The sequence below is a fragment of the Ctenocephalides felis genome, unplaced genomic scaffold (assembly GCF_003426905.1).
Source record: "Ctenocephalides felis isolate EL2017-DRISC unplaced genomic scaffold, ASM342690v1 CF-g0.4_SCAFFOLD_00845, whole genome shotgun sequence".
NCBI lineage: Eukaryota > Metazoa > Arthropoda > Insecta > Siphonaptera > Pulicidae > Ctenocephalides > Ctenocephalides felis.
The window spans coordinates 4,580,412-4,606,494 of NW_020536999.1; the positions used below are offsets into that span (position 1 = coordinate 4,580,412).

A 26,083-nucleotide genomic window follows, 5' to 3' on the forward strand; every position below is an offset into this window, starting at 1 on the left:
TTGAATTAAATAAGTTCTAAAACAGTGTTATATTTTATCTAAATTAATTATATATGGGTAATTTTGTTACATTTTTATAAATAACATGAAATGTTTTTTCCGGGTACTCTTTTTTATTTAGTTTTGCCAAAACTACATAAAATTCACTAAATTTCTGTATAAATTATTTTATGTCTCAAAACAAAATTATTAAATAAACTAATTCTTACCAATTTGCTCTCAAATTGCTAAATTTTCACTTTTGTTACAACTGGTAATAATCATGTAGTAACATCAGAGTGTGATTAGGGACATTTTCTACATTTTTGAATAAAACTTAAAGTTTTTGTTCTGGAAACTCTGTTTTATTTAGCTTAGCAGAAACTAGATAAAATTTAATAAATTTTCATATAAACTATTTAAAATATCCCTAAACAAACAGATCAAATAAACTAGTTCTTAATGTTAAATTAGTAAATTGGTGCCAATAATAATTATCTAGTAACATCAAAGTGTTATTCTGGACATTTTTTTACATTTTTAATAAAACTTGCAAATTTTTTTCCGGGCACTCTATTTTAGTTAGCTTAACAGAAACTAGATAAAATTTACTAAATTTTAGTATGAACTTTTTTATATGCCCGAAAACAAAAATTTTAAATAAACTAGTTCTAAAGCCGCCTAATAACACGAAATTTTCATTTTCGTCAGTCTATTTTAATAATTTCAGCTGAATCTGCATAAAATTTACTAAATTTTGGTATAAACAGTTTTATATGCCCCGAAACAAAAATTTTAATTAAATTAATTCTAAAACTGCGTTATATATTATCCATATTGACCTCTATATAGATCATTTTTTTTGAATAACTTGAAACTTTTTTCCGGGAACTCCTTTTGATTTAATTTAGCAGAAACTAAATAAAATTTACTATTTTTGGTATAAACTGTTTTATATTCCCGGAACAAAAAAATTATATGAACTAGTTCTAGAGCCGCGTTATATACGTATGCAAATTTGCAAAATACGGGCAATTTTTTATATTTTTTTTTAAATAACTTGGGAAATTTTATTCCGGGGCACTTTTTTCAATTAGCTTAGCAGAAACTGCATAAAATTTACTAAATTTTGGTATGAAATGTTTTATATACTCAAAAACAATTTTTTTCAGCAAACTAGTTCTACCACCGCGATACATATTATTCATATTAGCAATATGGATCATTTTTTTTACATTTCTTTAAATACCAGCACAATTTTATTCATGGCACTATTTTTTTATAAGCTTATAGGAAACTAGATAAAATTTGCTAAAATTACTCTTTTTTTTCAGTTTTGAAAATTGCAAAAAAATTGAATTTTTATCAGACAGACAGACAAAAGTATTTATTGCAATAATTTAGCATACATTTTACATTGTTGTTTTTTATGCATATTTGCTTACTCGTGAGTACTTTATATATCATATATAATTTTAATATATATATATATATATATGTATATATATAATATATATATATATATATATATATATATATAATATAATATATATATATATATATATATATATATATATATTGATTACAGTGTGTATACAATATGTTTATATGTATGTGCTAAAAAAAGAATTTTTATCGCAGTTAATAATCATCCTAAAGTAACATCAGAGTGTAATTAATAGTGAAAACAAATTAAAGAGAAATCAAAGTACTGATTGGAAGACTCTAAATAAAATTTTTAGGTTGTGATTCTGGCTTAAATTTAATTGTGTCTTTTTGTTAGTCGATACTGACTACTTATTAATGACTTTAAATTAGTAAAAGTGTAAAATACAAGTGAAAACCTCTATCAAGTGATCTTTTTTATACCAAAATGTCTCAAGAAACCAAAAAAATTGACATAGACACAGACCTAACCACCAATTCCTTACCGATCACAAAACGCAAAATCCCAATACCATTTTCCATAGAATCTTTGATCTCCAAAGACCTCCAAAAGACGAATTTACCAGATAAACCTCCAAATCTTCTCCAGCCCCATGAGAAGCTGATCAGCTCAAATTTGCACCTGACCAATAGGCTTTTTGAAAATTATCGGCTGTTTTGTGTCAATCAGCAATTTTACCCTGGAGCCATATATCCGGCGAATTTTGGAGGTGGATTTTATACTGAACCACCAGGATGGAATGGTGACACAGGAGTTGGTGCTGGTGGTGCATTTTTGCCGGAAAGTAGGAAAGATTCAGAGGACCAGGAGAGAAATATTGGTAAGTGGTAATTTTCAGATAATTGGAATTTTCTTAGATTTAATAGCTGATTTTACTATCAAATTTTTGGGACACAAATTGAATCACCACCAAAAATTTTTTGGAAAAAAATCTCCAAGACATGTTTCTTCTCTTGCAGTATTTTTGCTTTAGGTAGATCTTATAAGACATCTGCAAGAGTCCATGTCTCTGATCCCTGAAGAGCTCCAATTTCATAGTATCTATGTTTGCTCTATATTCACTAGTTTATATCTACAAACGAATTTTTTTCTACTATTTTCTTTACTTTTTTTCCATATAGTTTTTGTGTTTTTTCTTAGAATCCATGTCTCTGATCCATGCAGAGCCTTGTGTGTAAATTTTGTGCAATCTAACAATGACTCATACATCTTTACAAATTTGAATTTTTCAAAACAGCCATAATGAATTTGAAACGTCAAATATTTATATATATATATATATATATATATATATATATATATCTTATATATAAAAATGAAGCTATCGATCAAATGATCCGCTAAAACTCGAAAACTGAACCGATTTGGCCAGTCTTAGTCTTGAAAAATTCGTGCTAATTGGTAGGTTGTCGGAAAGGTGAGACATTATTTCAAAATCACGTAGAATCTTTACATTTTTCATTTGAAACTTTTTGTAGAAGCGTAATTTAAATAAAACAATGGACGGTGGCTAATACGTCAAATGTCAAACGTTTTTGACAGATGATGTTCAATTACGTTTGATAGGATGTCTTACGTGAATATTATTTAATTATGATTAAATTGCAGTAAGTAGTTATATTTATACACAAATACGTTATTACGGGCCGCAAGTGTCACTATAAACTCAAAATATCAACTTTTTTGAAATGTTAATATGAAAATGCACTTTTTGGTATATTTTTCTCAAACACGGTGCTCTGAAAGATCTCATTTGTATAATTATATACTCATTGATATTTATAAAACATTTTCTAGGTTATATTATTTTTTATTTATGTTATTTTGATTCAGAACGTAAATTTGGTATGGATCGAAGGGACACTTTGTCGAATAACATTTTCCCAGTTATAATTTCCCAGAATTTATCGAAAAATACATTGTAATATATGAAGGTCCGGGGTTAAAAAGGTCCACCACCAATTTGTCAAAAATCAGTAAAGTTAAGCATTGTTGAACAACAATATCTAAAAGTAGAGGGAAAAGATGTATAACCAGCTATAACCTTGATTTTTATGACTTTTCTATCGAGAGATAAAGAGTTATCTTTGAAAATCCATAATACTTTTTATTAAATTCACTTTAATTCATCGAATGTTACTTGAAACTTTTCAAAAATTAGGTCAAAGAAGAAATACTTAATTCATTTTATATCTCTCCTCGCAGAAATTTAAAAATTGTTTATAAGCTCAGTAGTATTATTTACAATTGTACACAAAGTCCAGAATCCAAAAAGGATCTGAAAAACTTGAAACGTCGAAATTATTATGTCGAAAGACCAAGAAAGACTTGGGTTAGATTATACCATGTTTTCTATACAAAGTGTATAAAACTTCCAGTTTGATTGTATTGACAAAATATAGACAAACTAATCGGGTTTATTGTTTTTATAATATCTCATTGCATATTGCAAACAACTCATCCTTATACACTTAAAGTGTTAATACTTTTGATTCTCTAAAAATTATTTAAAATATACCTTACTTAGCAAAACAACGTTTGCCGGGTTAGCTAGTATGTATATATATATATATATATATATATATATGTGTGTGTGTGTGTGTGTGTACACGTATGTCCTTTTCCACATATCAATTACTATCCCTCAAGGGTTGAGAAGCGTGTCCGATTAAATTTCCTCTTTCGTATTAAATCAAGCGTAAAATGCCGACACTCGACTTCCAATTGGACACCCCTGTCATAATTCTAACAAAACTCTATGTGAATTTTTCACACACACTGGAAAAATTTTGCAAAACCATTATTATCAGAAATGTTCAAAATTTCTCCTCCAGGTTTTAAGCAAAATTTGAAAATCTTTCGAAAAATATCATTTGGTAATTGTGCTGATAGTATCGGTTTGTCGGTTTTCAAAAACCGGTTTTTGGCGAAGATTATGAAAGTCGAAAACCGGTGTTTTAGTGAAAAAAGTCGGTTTTCACTGTATAAATAAAAAATGACAGATATAGCCAAATATAAAAGATAGATGAAAGCGTTTTGATTCTTGAAATCATATCGTTTCAATAGCATTTGATATCTTATCAGTCTGCAATGGTTCCCAGAAAGGTTTTGTATATATTAATTTAGATTTTTATACCAGTGTATATATTAATTTAAATCAGTGTGACTTCTTCTTGTAAAAGTAACTTCCTCTACTCAATCTTAATAAAAAGAATTTTAAACTCTAGAAGCCACAAATTGAAGAACAAAAAACTTAGAATTATTATATCAAGGTTTAAAAACAATTAAGCATAATTTGGTCGCAAGTGTGAGAGTATTTTCTATTTCAGGAAATTTTGTGAGTAAACAAAGGACATGTTTATGTAGCAATTCGATAGACATTCTCAATTTTTTTAAATCATATTTTATTAAACAAAAAACAATCAGAATGTTTGAAATTAATTAATTTAAGTTGCTCGGAACAGAAATAAAAGTTTAGCTTAAATGTTTTTAAAACTAAATTTGATATTTACAAGTATGTATCAACATGTATCTATTTTTTTTTGTTTTATGAATTATTTTTTAATTTAAAAATGTATTATTTTTATTCATTCAAAAACTTTCCTTTCACTATCATAAAAATATTTTCATTCTTATACGTGAAAATGATGCATGAATAACATATAATTATTTTCAAGATATAATCAAGATAAACTATTATCTTTTAGTTCTACTAATTAAAATTAAAATGATTTTAATTACTATCTATAAAATTGAACAATAAATAAATTCAGTCAAATACTATTCTAAATTACACTAAATTTGCGGATAAATTACAGAATATTCGAGCAAAAATTTGTTTTCTATATAAAATTCGAAAACCGGTTAAAACCGGTTTTTTAGCCAAATTAAAATTCGAAAACCGGTTTTTTGAAATGTCGGTTTTTGTATAAACCCTAGCTGATACCGATGATTTTTCAAGATTGCTTGTAATTTGTTGCGATTTTAATAAAACCTTCTTGGTAATAATAAACATTCTAAAATATTATAGGCCTAGAAAAATTGGTTTGGCTGTAAAAATGCATTTTTTTATTGAGTAAGTCAATTGTTAAAACAAAATACAAATTACAACTAGTATCTCAATCTTCCTAATTAGTCCTTCGACAGATAATTACAAGAAAATAAAATGTCCCACAGAAATGTGGGAATAAAATGTCCTTCTCCTGCTCCACGAATTAATTCGTCGTAATTACATTTAGTAGGATTTTATTGCTCCCCTTTGACCAGGATTGTGGATGGTAACAGTTGGGGGTGCCTTAGTCATCCCTCGGGGAAAATGGAAAATATATATACCATACATGATTGGAAAAAAATCATTTTTTACTAGAATTTTTTACTAGAAGGATAAATTACTAGAAAACAATTGATATACGTGACTCTTAAAAGATCAGAGATGTGGATTCTAAAAAAATCAATTTAATTTTGTACAAACTTGCCTAAAACACTATTTACATTAGACAAACTGTTTGGAAGTTACAAGATGTATAACAAAAAAAAATGCCCAAATAAATTACAAACCCAATAATGTACCAAACAAGTAAATATATTTTTTTAGAATTAATTTTGAAGTATACGGATTTGCTGTAGAATATTATACTAAAAAAACATAATAGATAATCTAATATCCTACAATATTCTCAAATATTCCATTTATATTAAACGAATCATTTACAAGTTACAAATAAATGCACCAGCAAATCTCTCTAAGATAATTAGATTATAGTTTTGCTCATTGCAAAGGGCTTTTGGGAAAAAAGGGCGTCACTGATCTTGCCAGATTAGGAAATGCATTTGTGTCAATTCTCCCCTCGGAATAATATTTAGAAGCCTTTAGAAGCTCCCCAAACAGTATTTTTGTACTAAGTGACAGAGGGATTAGAGAAGTCAAAAAGGCGAAAAGATATTGGATCAACCCCAATAAAAATATTTATTTTATATGAAATGAATATATATATATATATATATATATATATATGTATAAATTATACAGCAACTCGGTATACATCAAAATCGCTTTTCAGGATCAAAAGTTAAACGGAATGCCTTGAATGTGTATTAATATCTTGTAACGGTTGTATTGCTCAAACCATTCGATTAATATAAATGGTGTCAAAGACAAATTTGTTCAATATCAAATACCTAATATTTTGTTCTAATATCATAACGCCCTACAGCAACTCGGTATACTTTAAAAACGCACTTAAAAATACAAGTTTAACCAGACTTCTAATTTAGTAGAACCATTGCATTAGTAGCGGTATGAACCTACGTTTGCAGTTAGTTTTTATCATATAACTTGCAAAATATTTGTTTAAAGTACATTGTGTATTCAGTGAATTTGTGCAAAATTAAATAGTCTATGAAATTTTCTAATATCATAATACCCTACAGCAACTCGGTATACTTCAAAATTGCATTTGAAAACGATCATTATCCCTAGTTCCTTTGTACCTACACTTGCTTCTTTTAATGCTTGTACACTTCAAACCATTTGATTAATATCAATGATGTATAAGACAAATATGTTCGTAATTAAATTAGTAATGATATGTTCTTACATAATAATACCCTACAGCAACTCGATATACTTTAAAATCGGATTTGAAAATACAAAATTGACCAGACTTCCAAATTAGTAGAACCAATGCATTAGTGCTGGTATGAACCTGCGTTTCCAGTTAGTTTTTATTATATAACTTTCAAAATATTTGTTTAAAGTACATGGTATATTCAGGGAATTTGTGAACAATTAAATAGTGTATAATATTGTTTAATATTGCAAAACTCTATAGCAACTCGGTATACTTTAAAAACGCGTTTGAACATCGATAATTATCCAGAATGCCTTGCGAATAAATGTACATGATTTATTTCTTATAACACTTGTACACTTTAAACCATTCGATTAATATGAATAAAGTCTGAGACAAATTTGTTTACTATTAAATACCTAATATTTTGTTCTAACATTATAATGTCCAAAAGCAACTCGGTATACATTAAAAACGCACTTAAAAATACATGTTTAACCAGTCTTCATATTTAGTAGAACCATTGCATTAGTGGCGGTATGAACCTACGTTTGCAGTTAGTTTTTATTATATAACTTTCAGAATATTTGTTTAAAATACATAGTATATTCAGAGAATATGTGCAAAATTAAATAATCTATGAAATTTTTTAATATCATAACACCCTACAGCAACTTGGTATACCTAAAAAACGCATTGGAAAATCGATAATTACTAAAATAACATACCTAAAAATACAAATTTAGTAGAGCCAATGCATTAGTGGGGAATGCAATGTTAATCAACCAGCGTTTTTACTTGGTAATTTCTTTATAACTTTCAACATATTCGTTTAAAGTATATAATATATTCAGTGAATTTATGTACAATTAAATTATGAATAAAAGTTTCTAATATCATAACACCCTACAACAACTTGGAGTACTTTAAAATCGCATTTGAAAATGGATCATTATGCCGAATGCCTTAAATGTGCACTTGTTTCTTATAAGGATCATACAGCTCAAACCATTTGATTAATATGAATGATGTGAGACAAAAATTTGTTTGATATTAAATCCTTTAAATTTTTTTCTAACATCATAATGCCCTACAGCAACTTAGTACCCTTCAAAACCGCAACTAAATTTCTGTTTTTTTCCCAAGATTCATCAGAAATCGACGACGACGACCTGGACAACTCGGATTTGGACTCTGACGCCGAGACGTCTCCAAAACCACAAAAAAATTCCTTGCAGTCTTCATCAATTTCACCAAATAAAACATCAACTCTCCAATCAGCCTTAGGACAACCTGGTGCCACCAATTCCAAATCCAGGAGACGAAGAACTGCCTTCACCAGCGAACAACTTTTGGAATTGGAACGAGAGTTTCATGCCAAAAAATATTTGTCCCTTACCGAAAGAGGACAGATCGCCACTGCTTTAAGATTGAGCGAAGTACAGGTAAAAATTACTTGAAACCAGTTATGTATGGCATCGTTTCTTAAGGCAAATTGCTGGAACTTACCGCACCGTAATGAAATATTCGAGAAATTTTAAACGTTTTCAAATATATTATTACAAATACTGTAACTTTCATTCATATTTTTGCTACCTTGTTATATCTGAGCAAATCAAATATAAATCATAAATCTATCAATTTATCTCCTTTAGACATTAACAATCGTCATTTCATTTTGAATTCAATTTCAAAAAAAAAATAGTTGCCTAATTCACACAAAATTGAAAAAATGCTCCCGTATAGTCACAGTCTAAACGCATTTGCAAATAATTTTGTGCGACATTTTCACTTATACTGTGCTTAGCTTGGCGGCATTTTCACATTTTTCAATAGTTTTCTCACAAAATTGGAAAATTGTTCCAATACATAAACAGTCTAAACGCACTTGGGTAAACATTTGTACCAGAGTGGCGCTTAGATGTGCTTAGCTTGGGTAATTTTTTGAATTTTTAATCCAAAATTACAAAAATATTTTTTGAAAAAAAAATTAGAAACAAAAATTTCTTTTCCGAAAGCTATTATTTTGTTGAAACAAGCAGAAAGTTTTTTGAATCATTAAGCGGAAACTAAGCGGACGCTTAGTTCTCTCAAAAACTGCCATTTTTTTAACATTTACCTCTGTATTTCCGAAACCGCTGGGCCTACCTTTGCCAAAAACTAACGGTCTTTTCCCCGTTATTACTAACTGAATGTTTTTTGGATCATACAAATCGGATGATCCGTTCTCTCAAAAACTCGATTTCTATTTTCTGCACTCTTTGCTCCATATCTCCGTAACTGCTGGACCTGCTTTTACCAAAAACTAATCAGCACATCTCCCTATCAATAGGAATCGAATGTTTTTTAAACTATTCAAATCGGTTGATCCGTGCGCCTGAAAACGTGACCGAAAAATTGTATCCTTACATACATACTCGCACACACTCACACATCCATTTTTTCAGAGGTATGCCAAAATGTTCAGAAACCTTCAAAACGTCGAGAAATGTAAAAATTTTCAATTTCAATTTTCGGCCCATTACTATTGCCTAGGCTAAGCACAATCTAAGCGCCACTCTGGAACAAATGTTTACCCAAGTGCGTTTAGATTGTTTATGTACTGGATCACTTTTTCAATTTCAAAACTATTGAAAAATGTGAAAATGCCGCCAAGCTAAGCACAGTATAAGTGACTATGTCGCACAGAATTATTTGCAAATGCGTTTAGAATGTGACTATACGGGAGCACTTTTTCAATTTTGTGTAAATTAGGCAACTAAACTATTTTTTTGAAATTGAATTCGAAATGAAATGACTATTGTTAATGTTCTGGAGATAAATTGATTTATGATTTATGATTTACATTTGATTTGCTCAGATATAACAATAAGATAGCAAAAATAATGAAAGTTACAGAGTATTTGTAATAATATATTTGAAAACGTTTGGAACTTCTCGAATATTTTATTACGGTACGGGAAGATCCAGCAATTTTTCTTAAGGCACGATGCCATACACCAATAGTTTTTTATAATTCATTTTGTTGTTATCTAATTGACGTGTGTGTGATTTTTAAGGTGAAGATTTGGTTCCAAAATCGTCGTGCCAAATGGAAACGTGTCAAAGCCGGTTTGGGTGCTACAAAACATCATTTGGACAATTCTGGAAGCCACAATCGCCAACCTGGTGGTTCTACAGCTGGTGGTATCCAAGAATCTACAAATAGTGCAAATACCAGTCGTCCTAAAATTGTGGTACCAATTCCTGTACACGTCAACAGATTTGCAGTAAGTATCTGGATACTAGGGTTTATACAAAAACCGACATTTCAGAAAACCGGTTTTCAAATTTTAATTTTACTAAAAACCGGTTTTAACCGGTTTTCGAATTTCATGTGGAAAATAAATTTTTGCTCGAATATTCTGTAATTTATCCGCAAATTTAGTGTTATTTAGAACAGTATTTGACTGAATTTATTTATTGTTCAATTTTATAGATAGTAAACGCAACTATTTTGATTCCAATTACTAGAACTAAAAATAAGAGTTTATCTTGATTACATAACTTGGAAAATAATTATTCATTATTTATGCATCATTTTCACATATAAGAAAGAAAATATTTTTATGATAGTGCAAGAAAAGTTTTCGAATAAATAAAAATAATACATTTTTAAATGAAAAAATGCATTAAATTTAAAAAAAGTAAAAAAATATTAGATACATGTTGATACATACTTGTTAATATCAATATTAGTTTGAAAAACAATTAAGCTAAACTCGGGTATTGTCTGTTCCGAACAATTTTAATTAATTAATTTTAAACATTCTAATTGTTTTTTGTTTAAAAAAATATGATTTAAAAAACTGAGAACGTATACAGAATTACTACTTAGACGTGTCCTTTATTGTTTACTCACAAAATTTCCTGAAATAGAAAATACTCTCATACTAGCGACCAAATTATGCTTAATTGTTTTTAATGTCTGATATAATAATACAAAGTTTTTTGTTCTTTAATTTGCGGCTTCTAGGGTTTAAAACTCTTTTTTTAAGATTGAGTAGAGGAAGTTACTTCTTCAAGAAGAAGTCACACTGATTTAAATTAATATATACACTGGTATAAAAATCTAAATTATTATATACAAAACCTTTCTGGGAACCATTGCAGACAGATAAGGTATCGAATGCTATTGAACCGATATGATTTCAAGAATCAAAACGCTTTCATCTATCTTTTATATTTGGCTATATTTGTCATTTTCCATTTATACAGTGAAAACCGACTTTTTTCACTAAAAACCGGTTTTCGAATTCCATAATTTTTGCCAAAAAACCGGTTTTTGAAAACCGACAAGCCCTACTGAATACAACAAAAATCACCACAAATTTTAACCATTTTTTTTTCCAGGTGCGTTCAAGACATCAGCAAATGGAAAAAAGCCAGCAAGGTCTTCTTTTAACCAAACGAGAATCCACTTTAGGTATAAATTATTCAAGGACACCATGTGACCCAATACCAGGCAAACTAGGTCTTTTGATACCGCCTCCAAGTTTAGGAGTTACCACGAAATCTGATATGTTGACCGAGGATTTGAGTTTGCGGAGACGAAATTTGGTGAACGAAGGTAATTTTTTGTTAAGACCTGCTGGCAGGAGGGAAGATTTAACTGCCAGGAGGAAAAGTGAAAATAGTGGGTTTATGGCTATTGATAGAAGTAAGGCGGTTCAGGATTGAATAGGAATTTATTTAGGAAATGATCAGCAAGTCCTTAGGGCTTTGGATGTACATTTGTTTCTCCAAACGCTTGTATAACGTAAACCGTTTGATTTATTGAAATGATGTATATGAGAAATTTGTTTGAAATTTAATTGTCTACGATATTGTCTAACATTATAATGATCTACAGCAACTCGTTATACTTTAAAATTGCATTCAAAAGTCAATAGTATACCAGAATGCTCTGGATGTGCATTTAGTTCTTATAACGTTTGTATTCTGTAAACCATTCGATTGATATGATTGATGTCTAAGACAAATTTGTTTGATATTATCATATCTATATTTTGTCCTAACATCATAATAACTTACAGCAACTCGGTATACTTTAAAACCATCTTGAAAATAGACAATTGACTCAAGTTTGCTACCATGTTGTACAACCATAGTGAGTGGATCGATAAATGTTTTAGTAATTGTTTTATAACTTTTAAAATATTTGTTTAAAGTACATGGTATATTTAGTGAATTTGTGCACAATTGAATGGTGCATAAAATTTTGTAATATCATAATATTCTACAGCAACTCGGTATACTTTAAAATTGCATTCGAAAATGAATAGTACACTAGTAAGCCTTGGATATGCATTTGTTTCTTCTATTATTTGTACGCCTTGAATCATTCGATTTATTTAGATGGTGCCTAAGACAAATTTGTTCGATATTATTATATCTATATTTTGTTCTAACATCGTAATGCCCTACAGCAACTCGATACACTTTAAAACGCACTTGAAAATACAAAATTAACCAGACTTCCAACTTATGTAGTAGAACCATTGCATTAATGGTAAATCGACCAGCGTTTTTAGATGATTATTTTATCATAACTTTCAAAATATTTATTTAAAGTACTAAGTATATTCAGTGAATTTATGAATAATTGAATGATGTATAAAATTTTCTAATATTATAACACCCTCAAGCAATTCGGTATACTTTAAAAACGCCTTCGAAAATCAATAATGCACCTGAATGCTTTGGATATGCATTTACTTCTCCAAACGCTTGTACACCGTAAATCATTCGATTTATTTAGATGATGACTTAGACAAATTTGTTCGATATCAAATCATCTATATTTTTTTCTAACATCATAATACCCTACAGGAACTCGGTATACTTTAAAACGCACTTGAAAATAGAAAATTGACTCCGCTCCAATATAGGACAAAAGTACTGATTTGGCTACGTTTATTGGCACTATTTTTTTTTAGTAATTGTTATATATCTTTTAAAATATTTGTTTAAAGTACATGGTATATTCAGTAAATTTGTGCACAATTAAATAATGAATAAAAATTTTCTAATATCACAACACCCTCAAGCAATTCGGTATACTTTAAAATCGCTTTTGAAAATCCATAATACACCTAGAAGTTTTGGAAGTGCATTTAGTTCTTATAACGCTTGTATACCTTTAACCATTCGATTGATATGAATGATGTCTAAGACTGTTCAATATTATCATATCTATATTTTTTTCTAACATCATAATGCCCTGCAGCAACTTGGTTTACTTCAAAACGTTTTGAAAAAAAAATTGACTCTGTCCCATATATAGAACAAAAGTACTGACTTGGCTACGTTTATTGGCATTACTTTTTTTACTAATTGTTATATAACTTTCAAAATGTTTGTTTAAAGTATATAGTATATTCAGTGAATTTGTGTACCATTAAATGATGCATAGACTTTTCTAATATTGTAAAACTCTACAGCAACTAGGTATACTTAAAATTGCGTTAGAAAATCGATAATACACTTGTATTTTTTGAATGTGCATTTATTTCTCCTAACGCTTATATACCGTAAACCATTCGATTGATATGACTGATGTCCGAGACAAATTTGTTTGATATTAAAGTAACTATATTTTATCCTTTTATCATAATGACCTACAGCAACTCGGTATACTTTAAAATCGCGTTTGAAAATCCATAATACTCCAAAATGCCTGAGATGTGCATTTATTTCTTATAACAAAGTTAGTCATTTCCAGAAACTTTGCCGAAGAAACCATAGCGCAGAAGTGCATTTCAACTCAGTGAAATTTTCAACAAAGATTTTTTTTTTCATATTTAAATATGAACTTAAAAAATCACATCTATAAAAGTTGACAGTTCAAACAAACCCTATAAAATATTAAAGGCCTGTGAGAAATGGCTTAATTAAAAAAATATATACGTAAGAGTTTTCTCTTTTCGATACGAGTCGATAAATATATTTATGTTATTTTATAAGATAAAAGAGCAATCTTATCCGAGAATAAATCTAATAGTCATTTATTATTATGTATGAGCAAAATTTGTTCTAAAAATTGTAAATATTTGATGTGAGTGTGAAATGTGAATTTGTACAAATTAAATTTATATAATTATATTATAATTAAAAATAATGTGAATATAAAATATTTATAATTAAATTTGTCTATTATTCAAAAATTTAATTTTGTTAATGTCGCAGGGCAGGAGGAGAGGACGTTTTGCCATAAAAATTTTTATGGCAAAAAATTCTCTCATTTAAAATTTCTTTATTTAAAAAACAACTTGTGTTTTGTTATATAAAAATTCGGTTTGTTAATTTCGTGGTTTCGCAATGTTTTAAGTCATTCTGAATCGTTGGGCATCCAAATTTGGAAAAAAATAAGAAATTCAATTAAAGTGCAAACCTAGACTTAAAAATTAAAAATTATTTTTATTTTAATAACTCAAAAAATATAAAAAAGTGACGTTTGTTATTACTAATAGATTTTACTTTAATAAAACAAGATTCTGCGAATCTTCTTTTTTTTAACTTCCCGTAGGGCAAGTTATAGTAATCGCAAAAAAATCGAAAATGAAAATTTTTATAAATCTTTACGTTTCAAACCTTCTGAACATTTTGGCGTACCTTAGAAAAAATGGATGTATGTGTGTGTGCGTGTGTGTGCGGATACAAATTTTCGTCGACGATTTTGGTAAAACGGATCAAGCGATTTGAATAATTCAAAAAACATTCGATTCGTATTGAAAAGGAGATGTGCTGATTAGTTTTTGGCAAAGGCAGGTCTAGCCGTTCCCAAGATATGGGGCAAAAAGTGCCAAAAACGGTAACTCAGTTTTTAAGAAAACGGAGCGTCCGATTTGAATAATTCAAAAAACATTTCATTTTTATTAACAAGATGAAGAACTGATCAAATTTTCATGCAGGTAGGTCTATCGGTTTAGGAGATCTCGTAAAAAAAGTGAAAAATAATACCATTTTGCGGTCAAAAATGATCATTAGACATATGCACATCAAATTATCAGATATTTTATAGAGATTTTAACAATAAGTATAAATTTTGTTTACATTTCTATGGGTTCCGTACCAATGTTTATCCGTTAGACGGCGGCGCGGCGCTTACGCGCTTTATATTTCGTCTCTATGCAGTTAAAGCAGTACGATTGCTTTGACAAAATGTTCTGAATTACCAAAATATCTCAAAATAAATTTTTCTTCATAAAGTCTTTTTTTTTTCAAAAAAAGTAGATTTTTGTCAAAAATTTATAGTTTCTCAAAAATCTAATTTTTTGAAGTAATTTTTTTTCAAAAACGTTAATCGTTTTTAAAAAAAATAATAATTTTTGGTACGGGAAGTTCCAGCAATTTGCCTTAAAGCACGATACCGTGCGGCCTACTAGTTAAATAAATATATCAATATTGTGCTTTATATTTATGTTAATAAATTATCTCATGTCCTATTTTTAAAACATTCTAAAAAAAATTATGATTCTGTCAGAAAATCTGGATTGATCATTTTATTTAGTCATTCTGACCGATTTGACATACAAATTTGAAAAAATCGCCAAAAATCAATGAATTGAAATGGGGTTAAATAAACAATAATAAAACAATAATAAACAATATAAAAAATACATAATCACAGAAAAATATAAATAAAAACATGCAAAAAAGCATAAATCTAATCAACAAATAAAATAATAAATTTATGTATTTTTTATGTTGTTTTAAATTGTAACCCTGAAATATTTAATTGAGGCACTGAAGATGAGTCAAATCAAGACCCGAAACGTATGTTTTCTGAATTAAAACATTTTTATTCAATAAAACTGTTTTTAATTACTGGATGGATGCCCAAGAACGATTTATATACATAATATATATATATATATATATATATATATATATATATATATATATATATATATATAAAGCGAAAGATTTTTCTTCAGATGGTGAAATAATATGATAAAATTGTTTCTTGGGCATCCATCCAATAATTAAAAAACAGTTTTATTGAAAAATGTTTTTATTAAGGGAACATACGTTTCGGGTCCTGATTTGACCCATCTTCAATTTGACCCAAATAAATTTTGAAAAACAACACAGAAACACAAAATTGCACGAAAAAATAAATGAATGTGAAATAAAAAATTGATGAAACGTCTAGTTATGAAAAATTTAAAAAAATGTAAAATTAAAATAAATGATATATTTTATTATAAAAAAACACTCGTAATACAATTACGATTACGATTTACAAACTAACAACATGTTCGTTTGGAATAAGCTTTTTTATAATAAAATATATCATTTATTTTAATTTTACATTTTTTTAAATTTTTCATAACTAGACGTTTCATCAATTTTTTATTTCACATTTATTTATTTTTTCGTGCAATTTTGTGTTTCTGTGTTGTTTTTCAAAATTTATTTGTATGCACTGAAGATGGGTCAAATCAGGACCCGAAACGTATGTTCCCTTAATAAAAACATTTTTCAATAAAACTTTTTTTTAATTATTGGATGGATGCCCAAGAAACAATTTTATCATATATATATATATATATATATATATATATATATATAATTTGCAAATTTAAAGTAAAAAATACAATAAAAATACAAAGATATAAATAAAAAAAAGTGAATTAACTTAATAAATCTAAACAATATGGTAAAAAAAATTATTATAAGTCTAAAATAAGTTTTTGTATATAAACTTAAGATACAACTAAAATAATAGAATAATATGCAATAACTCACCATACAAATAATTTGAAGATAAACAAAACACAGGGAAAATATAATACACCAATAAATACTATATTATTTTCAAAGCACGAATTTTAAAAAACTATCAAATTAAAATAAATTATTAAATAATAAATTAAAATAAAAGAACTATCCTCATCGAGACATTTTACATGTTTGAAAAAATTTTTTTTACTAGTGAATTGTGTTTCTATGTAAAGACAAGGAAACTCGAAAAGCTGTTTCGTCATTGGTTGAAGAGTGAGATAGAGATGTTTTAGTGGCGCTTTGGCCGGCGGAAAAATTTCGAAGTAAGGGTGCAGAAAATATAGATGTTGGATTTAAGCTGTAATCAGTAGGCAAAAAAGTTTTTGTATGAGAATTAACATATAAAATATGAAAAAATATGCGAAGAAGAGGATAGAATATATTGATATATATACATACATATATATATATATATATATATATATATATATATAAATCTCGTGTCACGATGTTGGTTCGCGATGGACGCCCAAACGACTGAACCGATTTTAAATTTTATTGGCTCATCGTGTACATATATATCCAACTTAGGTTATAGGAAATTTTGAAAAGTAAATTTGAAATATAAATATATAATTTTTATAAATTTCTAAAAATTTTGACAAAAATGACCAAAAAAAAAACAAAATACTAAAATGACAAATGTCAAAATTTAAGGAAATTTCGATATATAATTTTTGAAAAAAAAATTTGACACTTCAAAAAATAAAATTCAAAAACATGTACATATATAGAAATATCCAACATTTAAATCCAAATTTGATGAAATGCTATATTCAAAATCACTGTTTATAGTTTTAAATCTAATTAAAAATCAATGCTTAAAAATTTGAATAAATGTTGACATGTAAAAAAAATAAATGTCATTTGTCAATATTTATGAAAATAATTATATAAATAGATTTACGATTTAGATTTAATTGATTAGCTTACCAAATTATTTCGGAAACCAAAACTTCATCAAAACATTATGGATCAGAGATCACAATAAAAATTTACATTCACGATTTTTCAATTAAATGCAAATATAAAAAATCAAATATTTATATAAAAAATTGTATATTTAGATAAAGATACTGCGTTGATTTAGGCTAAAATTTAATTTATTCTCTAATTTAAAAAAATTGACATAAACAAAATTAAAATAAACAAAACACTATGATGCGTTGGAATTATTTACCGGAGTGTAAAGAAATTTGTGTAATTAAAATTTAATATTATTATTAATATATCAGTTAAGATATATTTTGATTGTCATCGCAAATGCTAATCTTACAGGAAATTGTAACCTCTTAAATGGAATAATACAATCTGAGGGTATCATTGGAATCTGACAAAAACAAACTAGACAAACTAAATATTATATTAAAATTTGACCGAAAAGAAAATATTTTGACAATTATAATTAATTTGAAATTAAATGCAAATGTCAAAAATCAGATCTTTATGTAAAATAATATATATTTCCACAATATTCCTGTGTTGATTTAGCCAAACTTATGAATTTAACAATTATATAATTATTCATTGATGACTTAAAATAATTAATAATTTATTAACAAATAAATAATATTAGAAAGAAAATTTTATTGTCAAATATTACATGACAAACGTAGAATAAACAAAAAACTATGATGCGAGTGAATTAATTTTAAAAGTATGAAATGTCAAATAATTTTGAAAATTATAACAAGTTTTTAACTATTTGTCAAAGAATCAGAGTCCAAATCTATTAAATATTTTATTTTTGGCACTTTTATTAATTTTTTATCAATTTAGGCATATTTTTTATGGCAAAACAACGTTTGCCGGGTTAGCTAGTATATGTATATATTTAAAAAAAATACCTAATCTTTAGTTTAAATTTCGCGCAATATGATCGTCATAGATACAGCTACTATGATATTATGATAGCAAAACAAGTGATAACCTAAAATTACGTAAAAGTAAAATATTCTTTAAAATTGTAGTTATTGGTGTAAAAGTGTTTAGGAACTGACATTGTGATTATTAACATTAAATGTCGTTTCTTTTCTGACAGGTATGTAAGGTTTTGTATTTAAAACTTTGTCTAATGTAGAACTAACCATAAAATATATCTTTTCTGACAGAGAAACTCAATTGTGTTTTATTGACTTTGTCACCCTAAGCACGAATATAATCTTATATATATATATATATATATATATATATATATATATATATAGTGTTCCGATGTTTGTCCCGAATGTACTCCTAAACTGCTGAACCGATTTTAAATTTGATTTCGTCAAAATGTGCATTTATATTCAACTTAGATTATAGTCTTTATTCAAAAACACATTTCATATTCAAAATATCAAAATTTTAGAAATTTCAATAAATTTTGACAGCAAAGGGTGCCGAGCATGGTAGTATATACATATATATATATATATATATATATATATATATATGTATATATATACATATATATAAATATATTCTTGAAAGTTGATTTGCGGCCAATCGTCGAAATAACAGAAACAATGAATAATAAAATATTTATTTATACGTTTCGACACTGTTGCGTGTCATCGTTCAGCAATTTTTTATATTTTTACAGAATCTAAAAAAAATTTTACATAGTTTAAAAGAAGATTAAATTTAGTTTATATTATAGATTAAAAAAATAAAATGACAAGTGAAAAATTGATACATACCACACCAGTAAAAACAATAACAAAAATTTTAAAAATATAGAAAATAAACAATTATAAATTTTTAAAATTTTATAAAATCAAAAAGATTAATTGAAAAATACAAGAGCCAAAGATTTGGAGAATTTAAAAAAAAATGATAATATTATGATAAGAGTCATGTACTAAAAGAGAAGAATTTCGTTTATTTACGCAAAGGGAGTTTAAAAAAATAAATACAGATTCAGCAAATTTTCTGAGGTCAATATTCTTTTTCTAACCTAAAATAATAGGATTCTTGGTATTGAAAGTATGGTTTTAAACTAATGACATGTTCAGAAAACATTGTTTTATATTGATTTGGATTTTTTGAATTACAAATATGTTTATTCATTCTCTTGTAAATATATTGCAAACTTTCGTCAATATAACAACAATTACAATCATTACAGTCCACTTTGTAAACGTCAGGAGTTATATATATATATATATATATATATATATATATCAGATTTGTGACCAAAACATTAGTAACTATGATTTATTTTCGCGACTTTCGTGAAAAACTACGCAATAAACTTATGATTTATATTCTTAAGACACGCCTGCGTTTACTTTTGGTGTGACATATATATATATATATATATATATATATATATATATATATATATATCGGTAACTGTGTATATTCGCCGTTGGTTAATTTAATAGAAAACGTTTTGACAAAATACCCTTTGCTTTGTTAAATGCAAATCGCTACATGGATTTTAACTTTAAAGGTCTCCCCATTTATGTCACAATTGAACACACACACAAATATATATATATATATATATATATATATATATATATATATGTCATAGTGGGGCGTTCCTGTCAATCAAATTTTAGAGATTATAAAAGGTGTGACCGAATATACAAAAGCTAAACGGCACAAAGTCTGTAATGGATACGAAAACAGTATTCTCTATTTTTGTTCTCATAATTTATATAGATATATTTTTGTAATAATATATCAACTAATAAATATTGACAATTATAGGAACATCGAATGAACCCATTAAATTAACTTCCTTTAGGGTAAGTTATAGTAATCGCAAAAAAATCGAAAATGTTAGAAAAAATTGATCTAAGTGTGTGGATACAATTTCAAATTTTTTGAAAAAAAAATTTCATCGATAAAAAATCATTACAATTTCTGGATTGAAGACCCACATACTCAAATTACAGCACTCTATTTACATTCTATATAATTTTAAAAATACTGTTCTGGAGATAAATTGATTTATGATTCATAATTTACATTTTATTTGCTCAGATATAACAAGATAGCAAAAATAATGAAAGTTACACTATTTGTAATAATATATTTGAAAACGTTTAAAATTTCTCGATTGTTTCATTACGGTATGGGAAGTTCCAGCAATTTGCTTTAAGGCACGATGCCATACACCACTAGTTTTTTTTTTTAATTTAAAAAAATGATAGATCTACTTGAGTTAAGTAATTTAAAAAAAATAAAATTGACTGTTCAGAAATAAAAATATATAAATACATAATTAAAAGTGAATTATATTTTGCTAACACTGAAAGAATGTACTTGAATGAAACAAGATTCTGCGAAACGGTCTATATTTTTTTCTACACATAAATATATTTATATCAACATTATTATGTACTTTTCAAAAGAGACCTTATTGATAGTTTTATGTACTTTGAACGTTTAATGCAATTCTAAATCGTTTGAGACCAAATTGGGAAGAGTTTGTGTATACGAATATATGTATATGTAGGCTGATTTTTAGGCAGTAGAAACAATTTCAACTGCCAAAATGTGTTAGAAAATAGTGCCTTGTCGAAATTCAATGTGTTAGAAATGTCTGTGAATGCATCGTAAAAAAAATATTCTAAAAATTGGGGCCTTAAATATGTTCGGATAAAATGAGGTGCCTCCAAGATGTACTAAAGAAATGCATTATAGTAATTGAGGCCCCAAAATGTATTCGAACAAAAAAATGTTCAAAATTTAAAAAAAAAAAAAAAAAATTTAAAAAATATCAAATTTTTCGATAAAGTATAATTTTTCCAAAAATTCTCAAAAATCTAATTTTTTTAAAGTTTTGCAAATCTTTTTTAATATTTCAGTTTTTGGTACGAGAAGTACCAGCAATTCGCCTTAAGGCACGATGCCCTGCACCACTAGTTATTCAAGCAATTTGCCTCAAGACAAAATGCCACTTACACCTATTTCCTTTATCCGTTAATATCGAAAAAGCGACTTAAGCGTGTCTCATTACCGTCATCAAAATTCTCGACACAACTTCGATATTGTTGTTTCGGAATAAACGAGACATGTCATCACGTATTTATTAGGTACCGATGGCGGCATTATTCGATTAATTCGAAATGTTCATTTTTATTTTATTAGTTCTTTTGTTTGTGTCGAATTCAAAGACGAGCCGACGACATTTACATGGGACGATATGAGATTTGAATTTATAAATCGACGAAATAATAAATTACTATTCAATTGGGAGAGAAGTCGAAGGCAGAAACAATATGTACTGGGTCAGCTAGTATATATATATATATATATATATATATATATATATATATTACACAATTCACATATTAATATATACGAAATCAGCAGACTATATCTAATGTGATATCTTTTGTTCAAAACTGAGACGTCAATCAATTTTCTGACACCCTTAAATTAATTCCCTTGCATCCTAGTACACAAACCATTTGATACAGATATATATATATATATATATATATATATATATATATATAAATCTGTGACAAATTTCGACAAGTATTTCCCATTTTGAACCGAGTCAAAAATCAAAAACGAAATTAAAACGCGCGCACTTCTAATTTTTGATTGACGGCCATAACTAAATTGTTTTATAGGGGGTGGTTTTTGGATTTAAAATGTATTTTATAATTGATAAATTCATTCCAAAATGTTATGCAACAATTAATTTATATGTATATATCTTATATATAAAATTCTGCTGTATGGGTCGAGATACTACTCCTAAACGATTATTCGGGTTTTGATAAATCTTTCTGAAGTTTGTTAAGGAATTTTGTAAAAATTACAAAAAATCACTTAACATTGTTTGACATTGAAAACATTTAAACTGTCATCTGCTTTTTATATTATTTTTTTTCTTAATTTCCTATAGTGCTTATGCTAAGAACATAAATGAATCACAAAGGCAGGACATCAAGTAGGATATTAAAAAGTATAGGATAGGATATTAAAAAAATTGGAAAGAAATTCGAAAATGTCCTTGTTAAGGACGACCCTAATATATATATATATATATATATATATATATATATATAATATTACAATAATGTTTCTTTCAATCAGCCATAAAAATTATTTCTATGATCTCTTATTATTACTTAGTATTATTATTTCTTAGGTCTCTTAGTATAGTATATGAGTGCAAAGGGTAGCTAATACATATAAACGGATTATCTGCTTACTTCAGATTTAATAAAGAGGAATAAAAGGACTTTTTGTTGAAGAAAGAAGCTAAATGTGCAAAAAATGGCCGTTTTTGAGTGAACTAAGCATCCGATTTGAATGATTCAAAAAATCTTTCTGCTTGTATTGACAAAACAATTACTTTTGAGGATAAAAAATTATTACATCTTTTTTCATTTTCCATAAAATATTTTTGTAGTTTTGGATTAAAAAATTCAAAAAATCACCCAGATGAGCACAGTCTAAGCGCCATTCTGGTACAAATGTTTACCCAAGTGCGCTTAGGCTGTTTATGTATTGGAGCTCATTTCCAATTTTGTAAAAACTATTGAAAAATGTGAAAATGCCGCCAAGCTAAGGACAGTATAAGTGAAAATGTCGCACACAATTATTTGCAAATGTGTTTAGACTGTGACTGTACGGGGGCACTTTTTCAATTTTGTGCAACTATTTTTTTTTTAAATTGAATATTTAAATATTTTAAAAATATTTTATTTTTTTATTAGATAAAATCGTATTTATATCTTTAATATTAAAAATGACTACTTACTAATTATACAATAAAAAATTATATTTAATTAATAATGAAATAAAATTAATAAAAATTCACAAATATAATTATTCTAGTACAAATGCATTAATGAATTTAATAACATTTTATACAATTGTTTTGTACTTTTTTACACAGTATTTTGACAATTGAAGTGTATTTTTTTTTTAATTAAATTTTCAAGCATTTTGCTTCTATGTAATAATAATTATAATTAACATCAAAATAATATTATAATCAGTGCAAATGAATTTTATAATACTTTTTGAATTATAAATAAACATATTAGTATTAAAATATTGTTTTAATTTCATGTTTTTTTTTTTCATTTTTATTTAATTTTCATTAAATATTATTAGCAACTACTTGAAACTTGTGAATAATAAACGAATTAGTATTAAAATATGGTTTAAATTTCATGTTTATTTGAATTTGAATGTATTATCATTTTGTTTTCATCTAGTCCTAACCTAACAGCAACTTCACACCTTACAAAATTAATGACAGCTGAACTATTTATGTTATTTTTATTTAATTTTTATTAATTTTGCCTCTATTACTTGTTATTAACAACAACCTGAAACTTTAAAATGCTTTTTAAATATTAAATAAACAATTAAAATATTATCTCATGTTTTTTTTATAATGTCTAATCCTTTTGTCTACATCAAAAACAATGACAGCTGAATATTTCGTTTTTTTAATTTAATTTTTAATAATTTTGCTTTCATTAATTGTTATTAACGACAACCTGAAACTATATAATACTTTCTGATTATTAAATAAACAAATAAAATATTATCTCATGTTTTTTTCAAAATGTCTAATCCTTTTGCCTTCATGTGGTCCCACCCTAACAGCAACTTCACGCATAACAAAAATAATGACAGCTGAACTTTTTATGTTATTTTAATTTAAGTTTTAATAAATTTGCTTTCGTTAATTTTTATTAACAACAACCTGAACCTTTATAATATTTTCTGAATATTAAATAAACAAATTATTAACAAAATATAATCTAATGTTTAATCCTTTTGACTTCATGTGGTTCCTACCTAACATCAACTTCACACCTGACAAAAACAATGACAGCTGAACTAAACTTTTGCAGTACAGATAATAATTTATTAAAAATGATTTTAACTTGTAAAATAGGTTTGAAATATATTATAATTATGTTTAAAGTGTTTAATAAATGTTAAAGAATATTTATGTATGTTATATTATGGTGTTAAGCTATTGTACAATTAGAAAAAGATGATATTAAAATGTGGTAAGTAATAAAAATGTTTAAAATGGCGTAAAGTGTTTTGCAATCATTTGTGAAAAGAAAAGAGGAAAATGCAGAAATAGGTATGTAATTATGTGTATATATATGCATATATTTTAAATAAATATAGTTTAAATAATAAATATAGTTTAAATAAATACTTACCTAATAAACTGTTTATTTGCCTCGTGCCGAATAATAATGACAGTTGAAATTAATAATAACTATGAAGATTATATTAGTGTGTCATTATCATAATTTATGATATTACTCGATATCAAGCACTATGAATCTAAAAATTCATTGCTAACATTTCTTTTTTATCCGTTGCCGATGTATAATTATTCTTCTTACAGGATTTTACCAATTAATTTTTGTCAGAAAATTACCCTGGCAGTGATTACAATCTCGGCCAGCATATTTTTCAGCTTGATATTATTGATTCTTTTTATTTTAAAGTATAATTTTTTCGAGATGGTTCCGCGAAAATGTGCAATGTCTGTTACTGTTAGCTTTCTCCGAAATTTCTTTTTCGAACGAACAAAAGATTCCAATTAGGAATTCTAAAGACACCTTTCGATTTTTGCGAAATGCATTTTTTTGCGCCTGTCGAAAAATGCGACGGGGATCGAATAGTAATTAGGAATTAGTTTCTATATTAATATATATATATACTAGCTGACCCGGCAAATGTTGTTTTGCTAAGTAAGGTACGTTCTAAACAATTTCTAGAGAATCAAAAATATTAATACTTTTTGTGTATAAGGTTGTGTTGTTTGATGGCTATATACAATGAGGTATTATAAAAACAATAAACTCCATTAGTTTGTCTATATTTTGTCAATACAATCAAACTGGAAGTTTTGTACACTTTCTATAAAAATCATGGTATAATCCAATTCTAGTATTTTTTTGGTCTTTCGACTTTTATTGATTACGTTTCGAGTTTTTCAGATTCTTTTTGGATTCTGGATTTTGTGTATAATTGTAAATAATACTACTGAGCTTATACAAAATTTTCAAATTTCTGCGAGGAGAGATAAGAAATGCATTAAGTATTTCTCATTTGACATGCTTTTTGAAAAGTTTCAAGGAAAATTCCATGTAAAATTTAAAGTTTAATGTCTTATTTTAATTTAAAGGTATTTGACAAAATAATTATATTTTTAACTAATGCTAAAAAAATACCAACGGAAGAAAATATTTTTATTATGGATTTTCAAAGATTAAGCAGGGTCATGAGAATCAAGGTTATAGCTGGTTATACATCTTTT

The 26,083-nt window shown here is 26.9% G+C and overlaps 1 protein-coding gene across 1 annotated transcript; it reads left to right on the forward strand.

The window, feature by feature from the left end:
• The first annotated feature begins 1,852 nt into the window (after window positions 1-1,852).
• LOC113370442 (homeobox protein HMX3-like) lies at window positions 1,853-19,218 on the forward strand. The gene is made up of 5 exons (XM_026611111.1): window positions 1,853-2,246; window positions 8,143-8,441; window positions 10,056-10,265; window positions 11,389-11,703; window positions 19,129-19,218. Exons 1-5 carry the CDS (start codon window positions 1,853-1,855, stop codon window positions 19,216-19,218), a joined length of 1,308 nt encoding a protein of 435 aa, XP_026466896.1.
• The last annotated feature ends 6,865 nt before the right edge of the window (window positions 19,219-26,083 follow it).